This window comes from Rhinolophus hipposideros (assembly GCF_964194185.1).
Source record: "Rhinolophus hipposideros genome assembly, chromosome: 9".
NCBI classification, from domain to species: Eukaryota; Metazoa; Chordata; class Mammalia; order Chiroptera; family Rhinolophidae; genus Rhinolophus; species Rhinolophus hipposideros.
The window spans coordinates 89124767-89139170 of record NC_138055.1 but is presented as its reverse complement, the minus strand read 5'-3'; the positions used below and the strand labels follow the sequence as shown (position 1 = coordinate 89139170).

Genomic DNA, 14404 nt, shown 5'->3' with positions numbered 1-14404 from the left:
ATATTCTGGAAGACAACTATAAAATTACAAATTACTGTGACAAAAAATATTGTTTCCTTAGGCTAGGGGGGAGGGGGAACAAGGACATAATTACAGTAGATGGAGATAAGTGCCATCATAGTGCTAATCTTTATGGGAATGTGGAGGAAGAAAAAATTCTGCCCGGGGAAGTCTTCAGAGAAGGGGTGACATTGCATGACAAGGTACCTGCCACATAGCACGTGTTCCATAAACAACTGATATTACTAGTTTGGCTGAAGGACAAAGTGAACCGTAGCGACAGAAAACGAGGTGAGACTGAAAGGTTAACTTGGTGCCAGGACAATTCATGCCAAGGTATCAGGACCTCATTGTAAGACAAACAGGCAGCTATCAAATGTTTCTCACCGGCTGATAAGTCCTAATGGAGGCTCTAACTCCTAACACTGAGGAAGACTACAAAGAGGGAACAGAGACAGGAAGAATGCTTGTATTATTGCAACAATTTAAACAAGAATATCACTTGAAACAATATAGTAAGAAAGAAAGAGCAGAGAATGGATTTGAGAGGCTTCTCAAGGTTACACTTGATAGGGTTTGGAATTAGGGAAGAAGAGTGGGGAGTTGAAGATAATTCTGAGGTTTCAAGCTTGGGAAATTGGATGGATGGGATATCATTAAACTAAATGAGAAAAACAATGAAGCAGTAGGTTTGAGATGGAAGGAGTGCTTGTTGGGACAGAGAAACAGTTTGGTCTCAATCTTGGTAAATTTGAGGTGTTCAAACATATTCAACTGAAGATGTCACAGCACAGGTCTGGCCACCGGAGCCAGCCAAAAGGCTGAGGAGGGTTAGAGAGGTAGAAGAACCAAAAAAGACAGGTGCTACAGAAATCCAGGGAGATTAATTTCAAAGAGGGAGTGATCAGAGGTGTCAAATACACAGAAAGATACTAATTATAATGAGAACTGTAAAGAGGTAACTGGTCAGAGAAATTAAGAAGTCACTGATGACCTTAGAAAGGGCATGCTTAGTAAAATGGTGGGAATGAAATAACACTGCAGAAAGGTGAGGGAAGGCAGGCAGGTAAGGAACGAACGCTGTGAGTACAGAGAGTTTGTGTGTTTTTTGTACAAGTATATCAAGTCATATTTTTCCATACTCATGAAAGGCCAAATAAAAGAAAAGGGTCCTGGTGACTCAGGTGGTTGGAGCACCGTGCTCCTAATGCTGAGGGAGCCAGTTCGATTCCCACATGGGCCAGTGAGCTGCGCGCTCTCCAGCTAAGATTGTGAACAACAGCTCTCCCTGGAGCTGGGCTGCCATGAGTAGCCGGAGGTTGGCGTGAGCGCCGTGGGCTGCCGTGGGCTACCGTGGGCTGCTGTGAGCTACCGTGTGCCACCGTGAGCGGCCCGCAGCCAGCGTGCGCAGCCGAGAGCTGCCGTAAGCGGCTGACCAGTGACCGACTGCCTCAGCCGGAGGGAGCACAAGGCTCATACCAGCATGGGCCAGGGAGCTGTGTCCTACACAACTAGACTGAGAAACAACGGCTTGAACCGGAGTTGGCGGCGAGGCAGAAGAAAGGGGAAAACAAAAATGAGTCCCATCATATTGAGTCAGGTAAGATATCAGTGGATAATAGAACATTTCTGAACCACTGTGATCAAACCAAAACACTAAAACGGGTTTAACAGAGTATGTGAAATACCCACCAGCTCTTCAAGAAAAGAATCAACAGCATTCCCAGAAAAGTCTGGAGACCCACCTACACAGAGGAAGGGGTGTCTAATGAGGACAGTTTTTGCAAGGTCCCCCTGTGCTGCTAAAAGTGCAGAACTGTTAACTTTTAAGCCACTATGAACATTTTTTGAATCTGTTACGTACAGCTTTATTTTTTTCTTTTTTTAAAGATTTTACTGGGGAAGGGGAACAGGACTTTATTGGGGAACAGTGTGTATTTCCGGGACTTTTTCCCAGGACTCTTCAGCTCCATCCAAGTCAAGTTGTTGTCCTTTTAGTCTTAGTTGTGGAGGGCACAGCTCAGCTCCAGGTCTATTTGCCTGTTGTTAATTGCCGGGGACGCAGCCCACCATCCCTTGCAGGAGTCGAACCAGCAACCTTGTGGTTGAGAGACCTCAATCCAACCAACTGAGCTATCTTGGCCACCCAGGAGCTGAGCGGCAGCCCACTGACTTCATTCTAGTTGCAGAGGGTGCAGCTCGCTGGCCCATGTGGAAATCGAACTGGCAGCCCTGTTGCCCAGAGCTTGCGCTCTGACCAACTGAGCCACCCGTCTGCCCCTTTATAGCTTTCTTGAACACTCACTTTTTGGTAAGCTCTTTGATTCTGTCCTGATTTCTCTGGTGATGAACTTGTATTTCCTCAAGGCGAATCCGTCTGTCCTCCATAAGCCCTTCAACTTGCTCTTTAGAAAGTCTGGTCTGTTCTTCCAGCTGAGCCTGCAGTGCTTCCACCTAGATAGACCAGGGGGGAAGTGTCCAGTCCTGCCTTGCTTCCACTCATTTCTTAACTCTACAAGCGAGCCTTTCTCCAGAAAAACTTAAAAACAAACCAAAAACCCACAAACAAACACAAGCACAGCAGCAAAACAAAAACAAGAAAAGCCTCAACTATATTCTTCATTTAGTGTCACAAATGAGGTTGGGTGACACAGAGACGCTGCTCACACGCAGCAAAGAACCAACATCACACAGAGACAGCTAGAAAATCCGTTTCCCCACCCCAAGACTCTCACCTCTTCCCCCCAGCCCTTTTTGGACTTTCAGGACTGTCTCCCTTTTAAGACTCCTGACTTGCATAGAAATGGAATGACTCTTCTCGTTTTTAATTTAAAAAGTGGTATAATGAGTGTACCACTTAAAAAGAGTATAACGTAACTTCCTTCTCTGAGTCTGACTATCATGACTCCAGATGGAGATACTGGCCACAGGTACAACCTGTCATTTAAATCAACAGAGCCCCCTGAGAATGACAGGAACTTGAGGGCAACGAGATGAAAACTCATGGTTGCAAATGACACACAATTACCAGGTGGTAAGAGGGCGATTCATTATTTCCTCAGACACGTGCACTAAATAAGCTGATTCCCCCGAAAGGTCGATCTATTAGCACAGACAGCTGCAAGTCTGTTCAGCCCCAGGCCGAGCACAGAGGCAGTTCTCACTGGGCGACGGTTCTGTTGCCCAGGGCACAGCATGTAAGCGGAATGAACTGAAGGTTCAGAATAGCATCTCTAGAATGGTTGAGTACAGAATAATGGTTGTAAAACATAAGCTGCTATAAATGAGGAATATTCTCAATTTCATTAATTACACGATGCCTAGATGTAACGTGTACAAGGAGATACTTATACGCTAATGAAGGTGTGTCACACAAAGCTAAGCTCGTGGACAGAAACTGTTCTGGTCTGACAAAACAAATTCTTTACCTGTAGGATCAGTGTCTGTATATCTCTTTGGTATTGCTCAGAACTTTCTTCCTTCTCTCTCACTGCTGGTTTTCTTTTGCTTACTTTACAATCTAAAAGAGAAAACAAAAATGAAGACATTTACTTAGCTTTTCTTTCTGATATTCTAGTATCAGCATTACCTTTGCAGACTTCACTTTCATTTATCTATAAGAGAAGAAAAGGAAGAAAAAGGAAAACATACAATAATTCTAGTGCTTAATTTTTCAATAAGGGAACTCTGCTAGGATGTCACCTGGATGATAATATCCATCTTTCTGAAGACTAAACTACTAAATTTTCCTCTGGAGTCGTATCTATTTTCTTTGTAAAGTCTTATTTAATCAGAAAGGGTAAGGAATAAGAAAAACTAAACCTAAACATTTTGGTTATGATGTATCACCCAATTTTTAAAAGACAAAATTATTTTACAAATGAGCAACACTAAAATTGCATGGAACAAAATGTAATTCCTTGGATAATTCAAGAAGCTCATGCTAACAGAGTAGATCTTAAAAGTCCTAGGGCCAGCACGATGGCTCAGGCGGTTAGAGCTCCATGCTCCTAACTCCGAAGGCTGCCGGTTCGATTCCCACACGGGCCAGTGGGCTCTCTCAACCACAAGGTTGCCGATTCGACTCCCGCAAGGGATGGTGGGCTGTACCCCCTGCAACTAGCAACGGCAACTGGACCTGGAGCTAAGCTGCGCCCTTCACAACTAAGACTGAAAGGACAACAACTTAAAGCTGAACGGCACCCTCCACTACTAAGATTGAAAGGACAACAACTTGACTTGGAAAAAAAGAAAAAAGTCCTGGAAGTACACACTGTTTCCCAATAAAGTCCTGTTCCCCTTCCCCAATAAAATCTTTAAAAAAAAAAGTTCTCATCACAGAAAAAAAAATTAAAACTATGTGTGGTGATGGATGGTAACTAGACTTATCATGGTGATCACTTCGTACTACCATGTTTCCCCAAAAATAAGACCTAGCTGGACCATCAGCTCTAATGCGTCTTTTGGAGCAAAAATTAAAAGACCCGGTCTTATGGTAGATAAGACCGGGTCTTATATCATAGTGAAATAAGACCAGGTCTTATATTAAGTTTTGCTCCAAAAGATGCATTAAGGCTGATGATCTGACTAGGTCTTATTTTCGGGAAAACACAATATATACAAATACCAAATCATTATGTTGTACACTTGAAACTAATATAGTATTATGTGTCAATTATACATCAATAGAAAGAAAGAAAGGAAAGAAGGAAAGGAGAAAGAGAGGGAGGGAGGGAGGGAGGGACGGAGGGAGGGAGGGAGAGAAGGAGGAAGGAAATTGGGATTTCCATTAAAAGAGAGTGAGAAAATGACAGAGACTTAGAGAGGCTAAGTAATATTCTGTGATTCCAGAAGTTGTTCAAATTTGTTTCATGACTTATCACTTATATAGCAATAAATATATAAGTAAGCATGTTAATTATATATTTATTTCTACTCTATTAAAACATCATGGACACAAAAAACCGAGAGTTGTTAAGATGGGCGGGGGGGAGGGGGTTGGGGATGGGGGGAAGGGTGAAGGGATTGGGGGGCGGCTGGTGACCACAGGATGGCCTCAGGGTTTTTTGAGAATTACTTTGGGGAACTTATTCAATAGTGTTTGGGGATTTTGTTGGGTGTCCGAGGGACATGTGTCCTGTTTGGGAGACCACCTCAGGGATGCTGTGGATGCCTGGTCATGGCATTGTACACCAGAGGCTGGACATTAATGAATGCCAACTATAATTTTATGTGTATAATGTGATGGCTCGGTGTGAGGTCGGGGTGGTGGTGGATGGGGGGAGGGGGAGTTCACGGTGTGAGGGATGTAAAAAAAAAAAAATCATGGAAAGGTTTTTAAAAAGCTCAGTAAGATCTTAGACTACCATTCATTATCACTGTACAGTAAGAAAAAATTTCTAATTTGCAGTTTTTGAATTCTGAATCAGTGAGAATTTATAATATGATTGGTACCTGCTCTGAAAGCTGACGACTCATTCTGTTCACATACACCTACAGCCTTCATAGTCTTTTGGAGAATGGTGACCTGAAAAAGCAAAAAGAAGGTATAGAAATAGCCTTCTTATAAATATAACTTTTTAGCTTTAGTTCCACAGATCAAACACTATTCATAAATGAAATTGGTCAAAACTGACAAAATCATATGAGAACGTCATATATATGAGGCAAAGTAGATAAAGTAACAAATTGGATAAAACCCAGGATTAGTGATTTCAACTAAAAAAATAAAACTTCAGGGTAATTTAGCAATACCTGCTTTAAAAAAAAGGGGTCTTTGACAAGGGCCTTTAGGAAAGTGCTAGAAACACAGAAGTATACACATGTAGATATACATGCTCACTGAGGCACTGTTCATAGAAGTGAAAAAATGAAATCGTATATAAACATATAAATATTTTTATATGGATGGAAAAAGAACTTTATCTTTGGAATACAGATTATGGGAGCCACTACTTTATGGTAGATTTCTGTGTGTTTGTTTTTAACAAAGACCCTGTATTACTTTTGTAATCGGTATAAATGAAAATTACAAAGGAAACCTGAGTATTGAAACTTGCTCCCACATTAAGTCTGCTCCCGTTTTCCTCTCTCATCTCATCTAAAACACATATTCCTCTGTGCTTTAGGTTTCCAAGTGGTGAAATGGGTAAAGAGTGCTACTTCCCAAGGATTGTGAAGAAAAAGAATAAAATCATAAAGCTCTTTGTAATTACAGAAAATGCTTTGTAAACAGGTAGACACGGGAGGGAGTACGATAGCTAATTCTCCTAACTTTAGCAAGCACCAAAACTGCTCTGATTCTGGACCCTAGCCTGTATTCTGAAAAAGCCGTGTTTATCCTGCTGTCTGTACCAAATATTACTTACTTTGTTGGGAGGCTCCTTGTAAAAATAGGTCACTTCTCCAGTGTCTGTTCCCACAAGAGCCAAGAGAGTCTGAATCTTTTTCTTGTCTTCTAGCTCCCTGCAATTCTCATAGAGAGTAAGCACACATTGTGTCCACAGTAAGTACAATTTTCTGTTTGAAGGATCTCTTTTCTGACTTTTTAAAACAATAGTAGCCTCAAATTAAAATTGAATAGGATTTATATAGACCTTAGCTCTAATTTTTAAAACACCAGCAGGCACTTATGTTTAGGAATTCAGAGAGAAGTGGCCAGAAACAAATTTCTCGGGTCTAGAAATGCAGTATGCTGGGGTACGCTGCTCAGGTTCTCCTCTCACGACTGATGGGTTCATTCTCCCAACCGACAGCAACATTGCAAACTGATGGCTCACAGCTCAATCTGTCCCCAGAACTGCCATGGGTTGAGGGGGCCTGTCTTACCTAATTACATGCCTAAGGGACAGCCTGCACCCAGTGTCTGGCTAATGGGGTATGAAAGCCCAATCTCCTTGTCTCACTTCAAGATATTTCAGAAGGGCCTTCCCAACCAACTTTAGAGCGCCCTGTGGTATTGGCTGAGTCTGGGTGTAACTGAAGCACAGTTCAACTTCTGCCTGTAGTCACACAGCAACCTAGCAGTCTGTCCCCTCCAATCTTTCCTTAGGGAAAGGTGACCCTGCGGGATTGTCCCTCATTGGGGCTGAGTTTATGCTACCTCAAGTCTCCATGTTTGGTCCTTGTAAGCAGGGTCTGCAGTCAAAGACGGGTAAGATTTCTCACGGGAGAAACAACCTAAGCCAGACGGGACCCCCCTAAGACCCCCATGAGCTACTGTAAAGTTAGGAGGTAGCTGTGCCCCTCCTCTTCGGAGAAGCTGCTGACGCATGCCTCAACTGTTGTCCTTTACCCTCAGGTGTAATGGACCCATTAGAACAATAGCATCTCGCCCCTCCTGTTTGGCTCATGGGATAATCTTATCTTGTGAGACTTGTTCCCCCAGGGATTGTGTGCACCACACCTTGGTCATTTGGGGGATGGTATGCATCGGTTGCTTTGGGACGATTATGGATTTGGAATGAATGATTATTGTGTGGTGTAAGAGTTTCGCAGACCCTGCCCCTAATCATGTGATCTCTATTGTAAAAAATCAACAAATATCCACGGTGACTGGTGACCGATGGGGCTCCAGTCCCTTGAGGCTGTGAGTCCCTTGGTCCTCTGTGATTTAACTATATTTGAGTCTCTGTCTCTTTATGATAGTTTAACCCTCGCGGCCTCCCTCACCATCCCACGGCTTGTGTTGTGTAGGACGCAACATCTGCCCAATCAGACTTCCCTTATTCCCTCATAGGCAGTCATTCCTGAGAGCACTCCCCAAGAAATCTCCTGCAAGTAAATCTCCTCTGTTTCCCAGGGAACCCAACCTAAGACAGTTATATCAGAAATGGAGCAAGGGGGGCCAGCTCGGTGGCTCAGGCGGTTGGAGCTCAATGCTCCTAACTCTGAGGGCTGCCAGTTCGATTCCCACATGGGCCAGTGGGTTCTCAACCACAAGGTTGCCAGTTCGACTCCTCGACTCCAGCAAGGAATGGTGGGCTCTGCCCCCTGCAACTAAGATTGAACACGGCACCTTGAGCTGAGCTCCCAGATGGCTCAGTTGGTTGGAGCGCGTCCTCTCAACCACAGGTCGCCGATTCGACTCCCGAAAAGGATGGTGGGCTGCGCCCCCTGCAACTAGCAACGGCAACTGGACCTGGAGCTGAGCTGCGCCCTCCACAACTAAGACTGAAAGGACAACAACTTGACTTGGAAAAAGTCCTGGAAGTACACACTGTTCCCCAATAAAGTCCTGTTCCCCTTCCCCAATAAAAATCTTAAAAAAAAGAAAAGAAATGGAGCAAGGAAGCAAACTCTAAACTCTAAAATGAGATTTCAGAGTCTGTGATATGGAGATGATTTATAGGATACAATGTTCTTAGCAACAAGACAGATGGGTCAACACGGTATAGCTTAAACAATTAAAATAAATCAAAGATGGAGAGAGGCTGAGTGCTGTGCCCCATATAAAAATCATGGTCCACATCTCTGCCAGTTTTAAAACCCAAAAACTATTACCTGAAGGAGGAACTAGGTCTCCCAGAAGGTAGGACCCGGTGACAGTACAGTAAATGTACACGGTAATGATCCCCCCACCGTCCTTCACCAAAGGGCCTAGGGCCAATTATTCTAGTAATTGTACACAGGGCAAAAGGAAACACACAGGCATTCCAAAGATGATTAGATATGGTCTGAGTTAACATTGACACCTGGTGACCCAAAGCATCATCACAAGATGGGGGCTTTGGGGACCATGGAATAAGTGAAATTTTGGACCAGGTCCAGCTCATAATAGGTCCATGTATGGACCCAATTATGGCAATTTCTCCCATCTCCAAATGTGTAACTGGAATGAACACATTTGGTAGTTGGAGAAACCTCCAAACTGGTGTCTTGGCTTCAGGGTTAAGGCAAGTCGAGGCATCTGAAACTGCCCCTCTCCACACCAGCCAAGATGATAAGGAAAGACCTAAAGGACGCAGGGGCGGAGGTCTCCATCAGACCCCCATTTCCCTCACAAGTACAACCTATGCAACACCAGGTGGGTACCAGTAGACTAGTACAAAGTAGGTCCCAATTGCAGTCACTGTGTCAGACGTAATATTTGCTAGAGCAGATTAACCTGCACTTGGGTACGTGGTATGTGGCTCCTGATTAAGCTAATGTATTCCTGTCCATTCCTAATAAAGCCACAAGCAGTTCTCAGTCACGTGATGAACAACATTATTTGTTATAGTCTTTCTTTAGGACCATTGTTAATTTTTCTGCTCTGTATCCAATCAGTCCGGAGGGACCAGGATCTGGCCATTCTACAGATCATATTCGTTCACTATTGATATCACATTAAATCGGAATGGATAGATAAGAAATAGCAAGTGCATTAGGACCCTTGGTAAGATACATGTGCTCGAGAGGGCTGGAGGTAAACCTTACAAAGCATATCAGTGAAGTTTTAGGGGTCCAATTTAGGCATGCCAGGATATTCCCTTGAGAATAAAGGACAAATTATTGCATCTCACACCACTACCAAGAAGGAAGCATAATTCTGAGAAAGACTCTTCAGGTTCTAGAGACAACATGTTCCATACTATGGAATACTGTTCTGGCCCACACATCAAGTGACATGGAAGATGAGATTTCAATGTGGCTCAGAGTTGAATACAGAAGTTCTGCATCAGGTCAAGGCTAAAACTATTAAGGACACTGAATCAGTAATCAAAAACCTCCTGACAAACAAAAACCCTGGACCTCACGGCTTCACTGGTGTATTACCCCAAACATTTAAAGGACTAATGTCAACCATTCCCAAACTTTTCCAAAAATTGAAGAGGCAGCACTTCCTATCACATTCTATGAGGCTAGCATTGTCCTGATACCTGATACCAAAGCCAGACAAGCTACTACAGACCAATATCCCTTTTGAACATCGATGCAAAAATCCTCAACAAAATACCAGCAAACCAAATTCAGCAGCAAAATAAAAGGATTATACACCATGATTAAGTGGAATTTATTCCTGGAATGCAAGCATAGTTCAATATATGAAAATCGAGTAGACGTCATCAAAATGGTGGCGTGAGGTGAGCCTCTATAAAGCTCCCCTGGAATTTACAACTAATCGGACAACAATAACTCCACAAAGAAAAATCAATCAATGTGATACACCAAATTAACAGAATGAAGGGGAGAAGAAACACAATAATCAATTAATACAAAAAATGCATTTGACAACATTCTACACCCTTTTGTGATATACGAATTCTGACAATTAAGTTCACAAATTTGTTACAACAATGTTGCTAACCTTTTATTGATAACAGAGGGATTATTCATTATGAATTTGTACCAACTCGACAGTTAACCGAGTTTACTATTTGGAAGTACTGAAAAGACTGTGAAAAAGTTAGATGACCTGAGCTTTTTGCCAACAATTCATGGCTCTTGCATCATGACAATGCACCAGCTCACAGGGCACTGTCTGTGAGGGAGTTTTTAGCCAGTAAACAAATAACTGTATTGAAACACCCTCCCTAATCACCTGACCTGGCCTCCAATGACTTCTTTCTTCATGCGAGGATAAAGGAAATATTGAAAGGAAGACATTTGGATGACATTCAAGACATTAAAGGTACTATGACGACAGCTCTGATGGCCATTCCAGAAAAAGAGTTCCAAAACTGCTTGGAAGGGTGGACTAGGGGCTGGCGTCAGTGCATAACTTCCCAAGGGGAGGACTTCGAAGGTGACTGTAGTGATATTCAGCAAATGAGGTATGTAGCACTTTTTCTAGGATGAGTTTGCGAACTTAATTGTCTGACCTTCGTAAACGCTCAATAAACTAGGAATAGAAGAAAACAACTTCTACAAAATAAAAGTCACATGAAAAAGACCACAGCAAAGTCGATGGTGAAAGACTAAAAGTTTTTCTCTAAGATCAAGAACAAGACAAAGATGCCCACTTTCACAACTTCTATTTAACACAGTACTGGAAGTCCTAACCAGTGCAAATAGGCAAGAAAAAGAAAGGAAAGACATGCAAATTGGAAACAAATTATCTTTGTTCATAGATATTGGATACAGATAATTGGAACAAATTATCTTTGTTCACAGATGACATGATCTTATATGTAGAAAACCTCATGGGTTCCACCACAAACAAACAAACCACAAGATACAACTCTTAGAACTGATAAGTGAATTCAGCAAAGTAGAGCACAAATTCAACATGCAGAAATCAGCCACATTTCTGTACACTACAAAGAATAACCCAAAATGAAATTAAGAAAAGAATTCAATTCACAATAGCATCAAAAAGAATAAAATACTTAGGAATTAACATAACCATGGAAGTAAAAGACTTGTATACTGAAAAGTGCTGAAAGAAATTAAAGAACACATAAGTAAATGGAAAGACATCCCATGTCCAGGGATTGGAAGACTTAATACTAAGTTGTCAAGATTACCCAAAGCAATTTATAGATTCAGTGCAATTCCTATAAAAATCCCAATGACATTTTTTGCAGAAATAAACAAATCCATCCTAAAATTCATATGGAATCTCTGGAGACTCCAACGTCAAAACACTCTTGAAAAAGAACAAAGTTGGAGGACTCACACTTCCTGATTTCAAAACTTACTACGTGGCTACAGCAATCAAAACAGTGTGGTAATGGCATAATGACAGACATATGTATCAACAGAATAGAGAGCCCAGAAATAAGTCCTACATATATGGTCAAATGATCTTCAAATTTCAATGGGGAAAAGACAGTCTTTTCAACACCTAGTGCTAGGAAAACTGCATATCCATATGCAAAAGAATGAAATCACACCCTTACCTAACACCATATACAAAGATTATCTCAAAATGGATCAAAGATTTATATGTAAGAGGTAACATTATAAAACTCTCAGAAGAAAAAATAATGATATTGGAGGCAACGATTCTTTGACTATGACACCAAAAGCAGAAGCAAGGAAAGCAAAAATATGAAAATTGGACCTTACAAAAATTAAAAACTTTTGTGCATCAAAGAACACAATCAACATAGTAAAATGGCAACCTTCAGAATAGAAGAAAACATTTGCAAATCACTTATCTGATCAGGGATTAACATCAAAAATATATAAAGAACTCTTAAAACTAAACAACAACAAAAACAAACAACTCAGTTCAAAAATGGGCAAAGGACTTGCATAGCCATTTCTCTAAAGATATACAAATGACTAATCAGCACATGAAAAATGCTCAACATCACTAATTAGGGAAATGCAAATCAAAACAACAAGATACCACTTCACACCCAGTATGATGGCTATTATTAAAAAAATAGAAAACAGGGCCGGCCCGGTGGCTCAGGCGGTTGGAGCTCTGTGCTCCTAACTCTGAAGGCTGCCGGTTCGATTCCCACATGGGCCAGTGGGCTCTCAACCCAAGGTTGCCAGTTTGACTCCCGCAAGGGATGGTGGGCAGCGCCCCCGGCAACTAACAACAGCAACTGGACCTGGAGCTGAGCTGCGCCCTCCACAACTAAGTTTGAAAGGACAACTTGACTTGGACAAAGGCCTGGAAGTACGCACTGTTCCCCATTGTTCTGTTTCCCTTCCCCAATAAAATCTTTAAAAAAAAAAAAAAAAAAAGAAAGAAAACAAGTGTTGGTGCGCATGTGAAGAAACTGAAACCCTTGTGCATTGCTGATGGGATGTAAAATGGTACAGACAGTGTCACAAAATTAGCATCTGACGCAGCAATTCCACTTCTGGGTAAATACACAAAAGAACTGAAAGCAGGAACTCAAACAGGTATTTGGGCACCAATATTTATAGCAGTATTATTCACAATAGCTAGCAGGTGGAAACCACTCAATTGTCCACCTACAGATGCATGGATAAACAAATTGTGGTATGTCCATACAATGGAATACTATTTAGCCTTAAAAAGGAATGAAATTCTGACATATACTACAACGTGGATGAACCTTGAAAACATCATGCTAAGTGAAATAAGCCAGACAGAAAAGGCCACATACTATATGATTCTACTTTTCTGAGGTTACTAGAATAGTCCAACACATAGAGACAAAGCAGAATAGTGGTTACTAAGGGATAAGAGGAGGGGGAATTATTATTTAATGGGTAGAGCTTCTGTAGAGATGATGAGAAAGTTCTGGAAATGTACAGTGGGGTATGGCTGCACAAAAATGTGAATGTACTTAATGTTACCTAACTATACACTTAAAAATGACTAAAATGGGTACAGCCAGATGGCTCAGTTGGTTAGAGCACGAACTCTGAACAGGGCTGCTGGTTCAATTCCCACATAGGCCACTAAGCTGTGCCCTCCACAACTAGATTGAAAACAATGACTTGGAGCTGAGCTGCGCCCTCCACAATTAAAGAAAACGAGCTTCCGGAGGCGTGGCTGGATGGCTCAGTTGGTTAGAGAGCAATCTCTCAACAACAAGGTTGCTGTTTCAATTCCCGCATGGGATGGTGGGCTGCACCCCCGGCAACTAAAGATTGAAAATGGTGACTGAACTTGGAGCTGAGCTGCGCCGTCCACGACTACATTGAAGGACAACAACTTGGAGCTGATGGGCCCTGGAGAAACACACTGTGCCCCAATATAATCCCCCCACCAAAAAAAGTAATTGCGGTTTTCGCAATTTTTAAAACAAACAAATGACTAAAATGGTCAATTTTATGTTAAGTATATTTTACCAGAACTAAAAAGAAGTGCACTGCCCTGGAGGCTGTGCAGCACCGCTCAGATGCCACCGTCAGGACCAAGGTGCTGAGAGCTTCTCAGGACTTGGCTTTGGCTGACGGGGGTTGCCTCTCCCAAGTTTACAGCCCCTCCCTGGTGGCAGCCTACATCCCATGATAGATCTCTATGGGGGTACAAAGTCTGACTCCGTGGCCTCTGAGAGGCTGTTTTGCCTCAGAGCTCCGCAAAGGGTTGACTAAAGCCTGGTATCATGTGTCACAGTTCAAATTTTCCCTTTGCCCAACTCTGCTCACAGATGCTATTCCTGCAAGCCTCCTTACTAATCGTCCTGCAGGCAAATGTCCATCTCAGTCCGTTTCCTGGGGAATACTACCTGAGAGTTACCACCGAGAACTTGATCTTGTTGTATGTAACTTAGAACTATAACTCCAACATTTCCCTTCTCCCACTTGGTACCTGATTCTCAGCCGGTCGTTTTCTGAGTAGAGGCGCAAAACATGTTCCCGTTCCTGGAAGAGACAGACCTGCATATCACTCAGAGCTTTCTGCAGTTCAGCAATCTCCTCCTCCCTTTGCTGCAAATCCCATTCTAGTTTGTGCTGAAAGAAAAAAAGGTAGTTGAAAAGATAATGGGCTTCACAGGAGTAATGTCTTACTGGATATGGAAGAGTCAGTTTGTGTAGAAATATTACA

At 42.3% G+C, this 14404-nt stretch overlaps 1 protein-coding gene across 4 annotated transcripts in view; it reads right to left on the bottom strand.

Moving 5' to 3' along the window:
* Nucleotides 1-14404, bottom strand: part of CCDC77 (coiled-coil domain containing 77) — a 30863-nt gene that overhangs the window by 6750 nt on the left and 9709 nt on the right. For 2 of the 4 annotated variants that reach the window (XM_081060281.1, XM_081060282.1), the window contains exons 4-8: nt 14168-14310; nt 6369-6465; nt 5455-5527; nt 3429-3520; nt 2306-2454 (exon numbers count right to left, since the gene is read on the bottom strand). In XM_081060281.1, coding sequence (XP_080916407.1) covers nt 2306-2454; nt 3429-3520; nt 5455-5527; nt 6369-6465; nt 14168-14310 — 554 coding nt within the window. The remainder of the gene's footprint in view (nt 1-2305; nt 2455-3428; nt 3521-5454; nt 5528-6368; nt 6466-14167; nt 14311-14404) is intronic. The other 2 variants (XM_081060283.1, XM_081060284.1) reach the window with 1 other exon arrangement.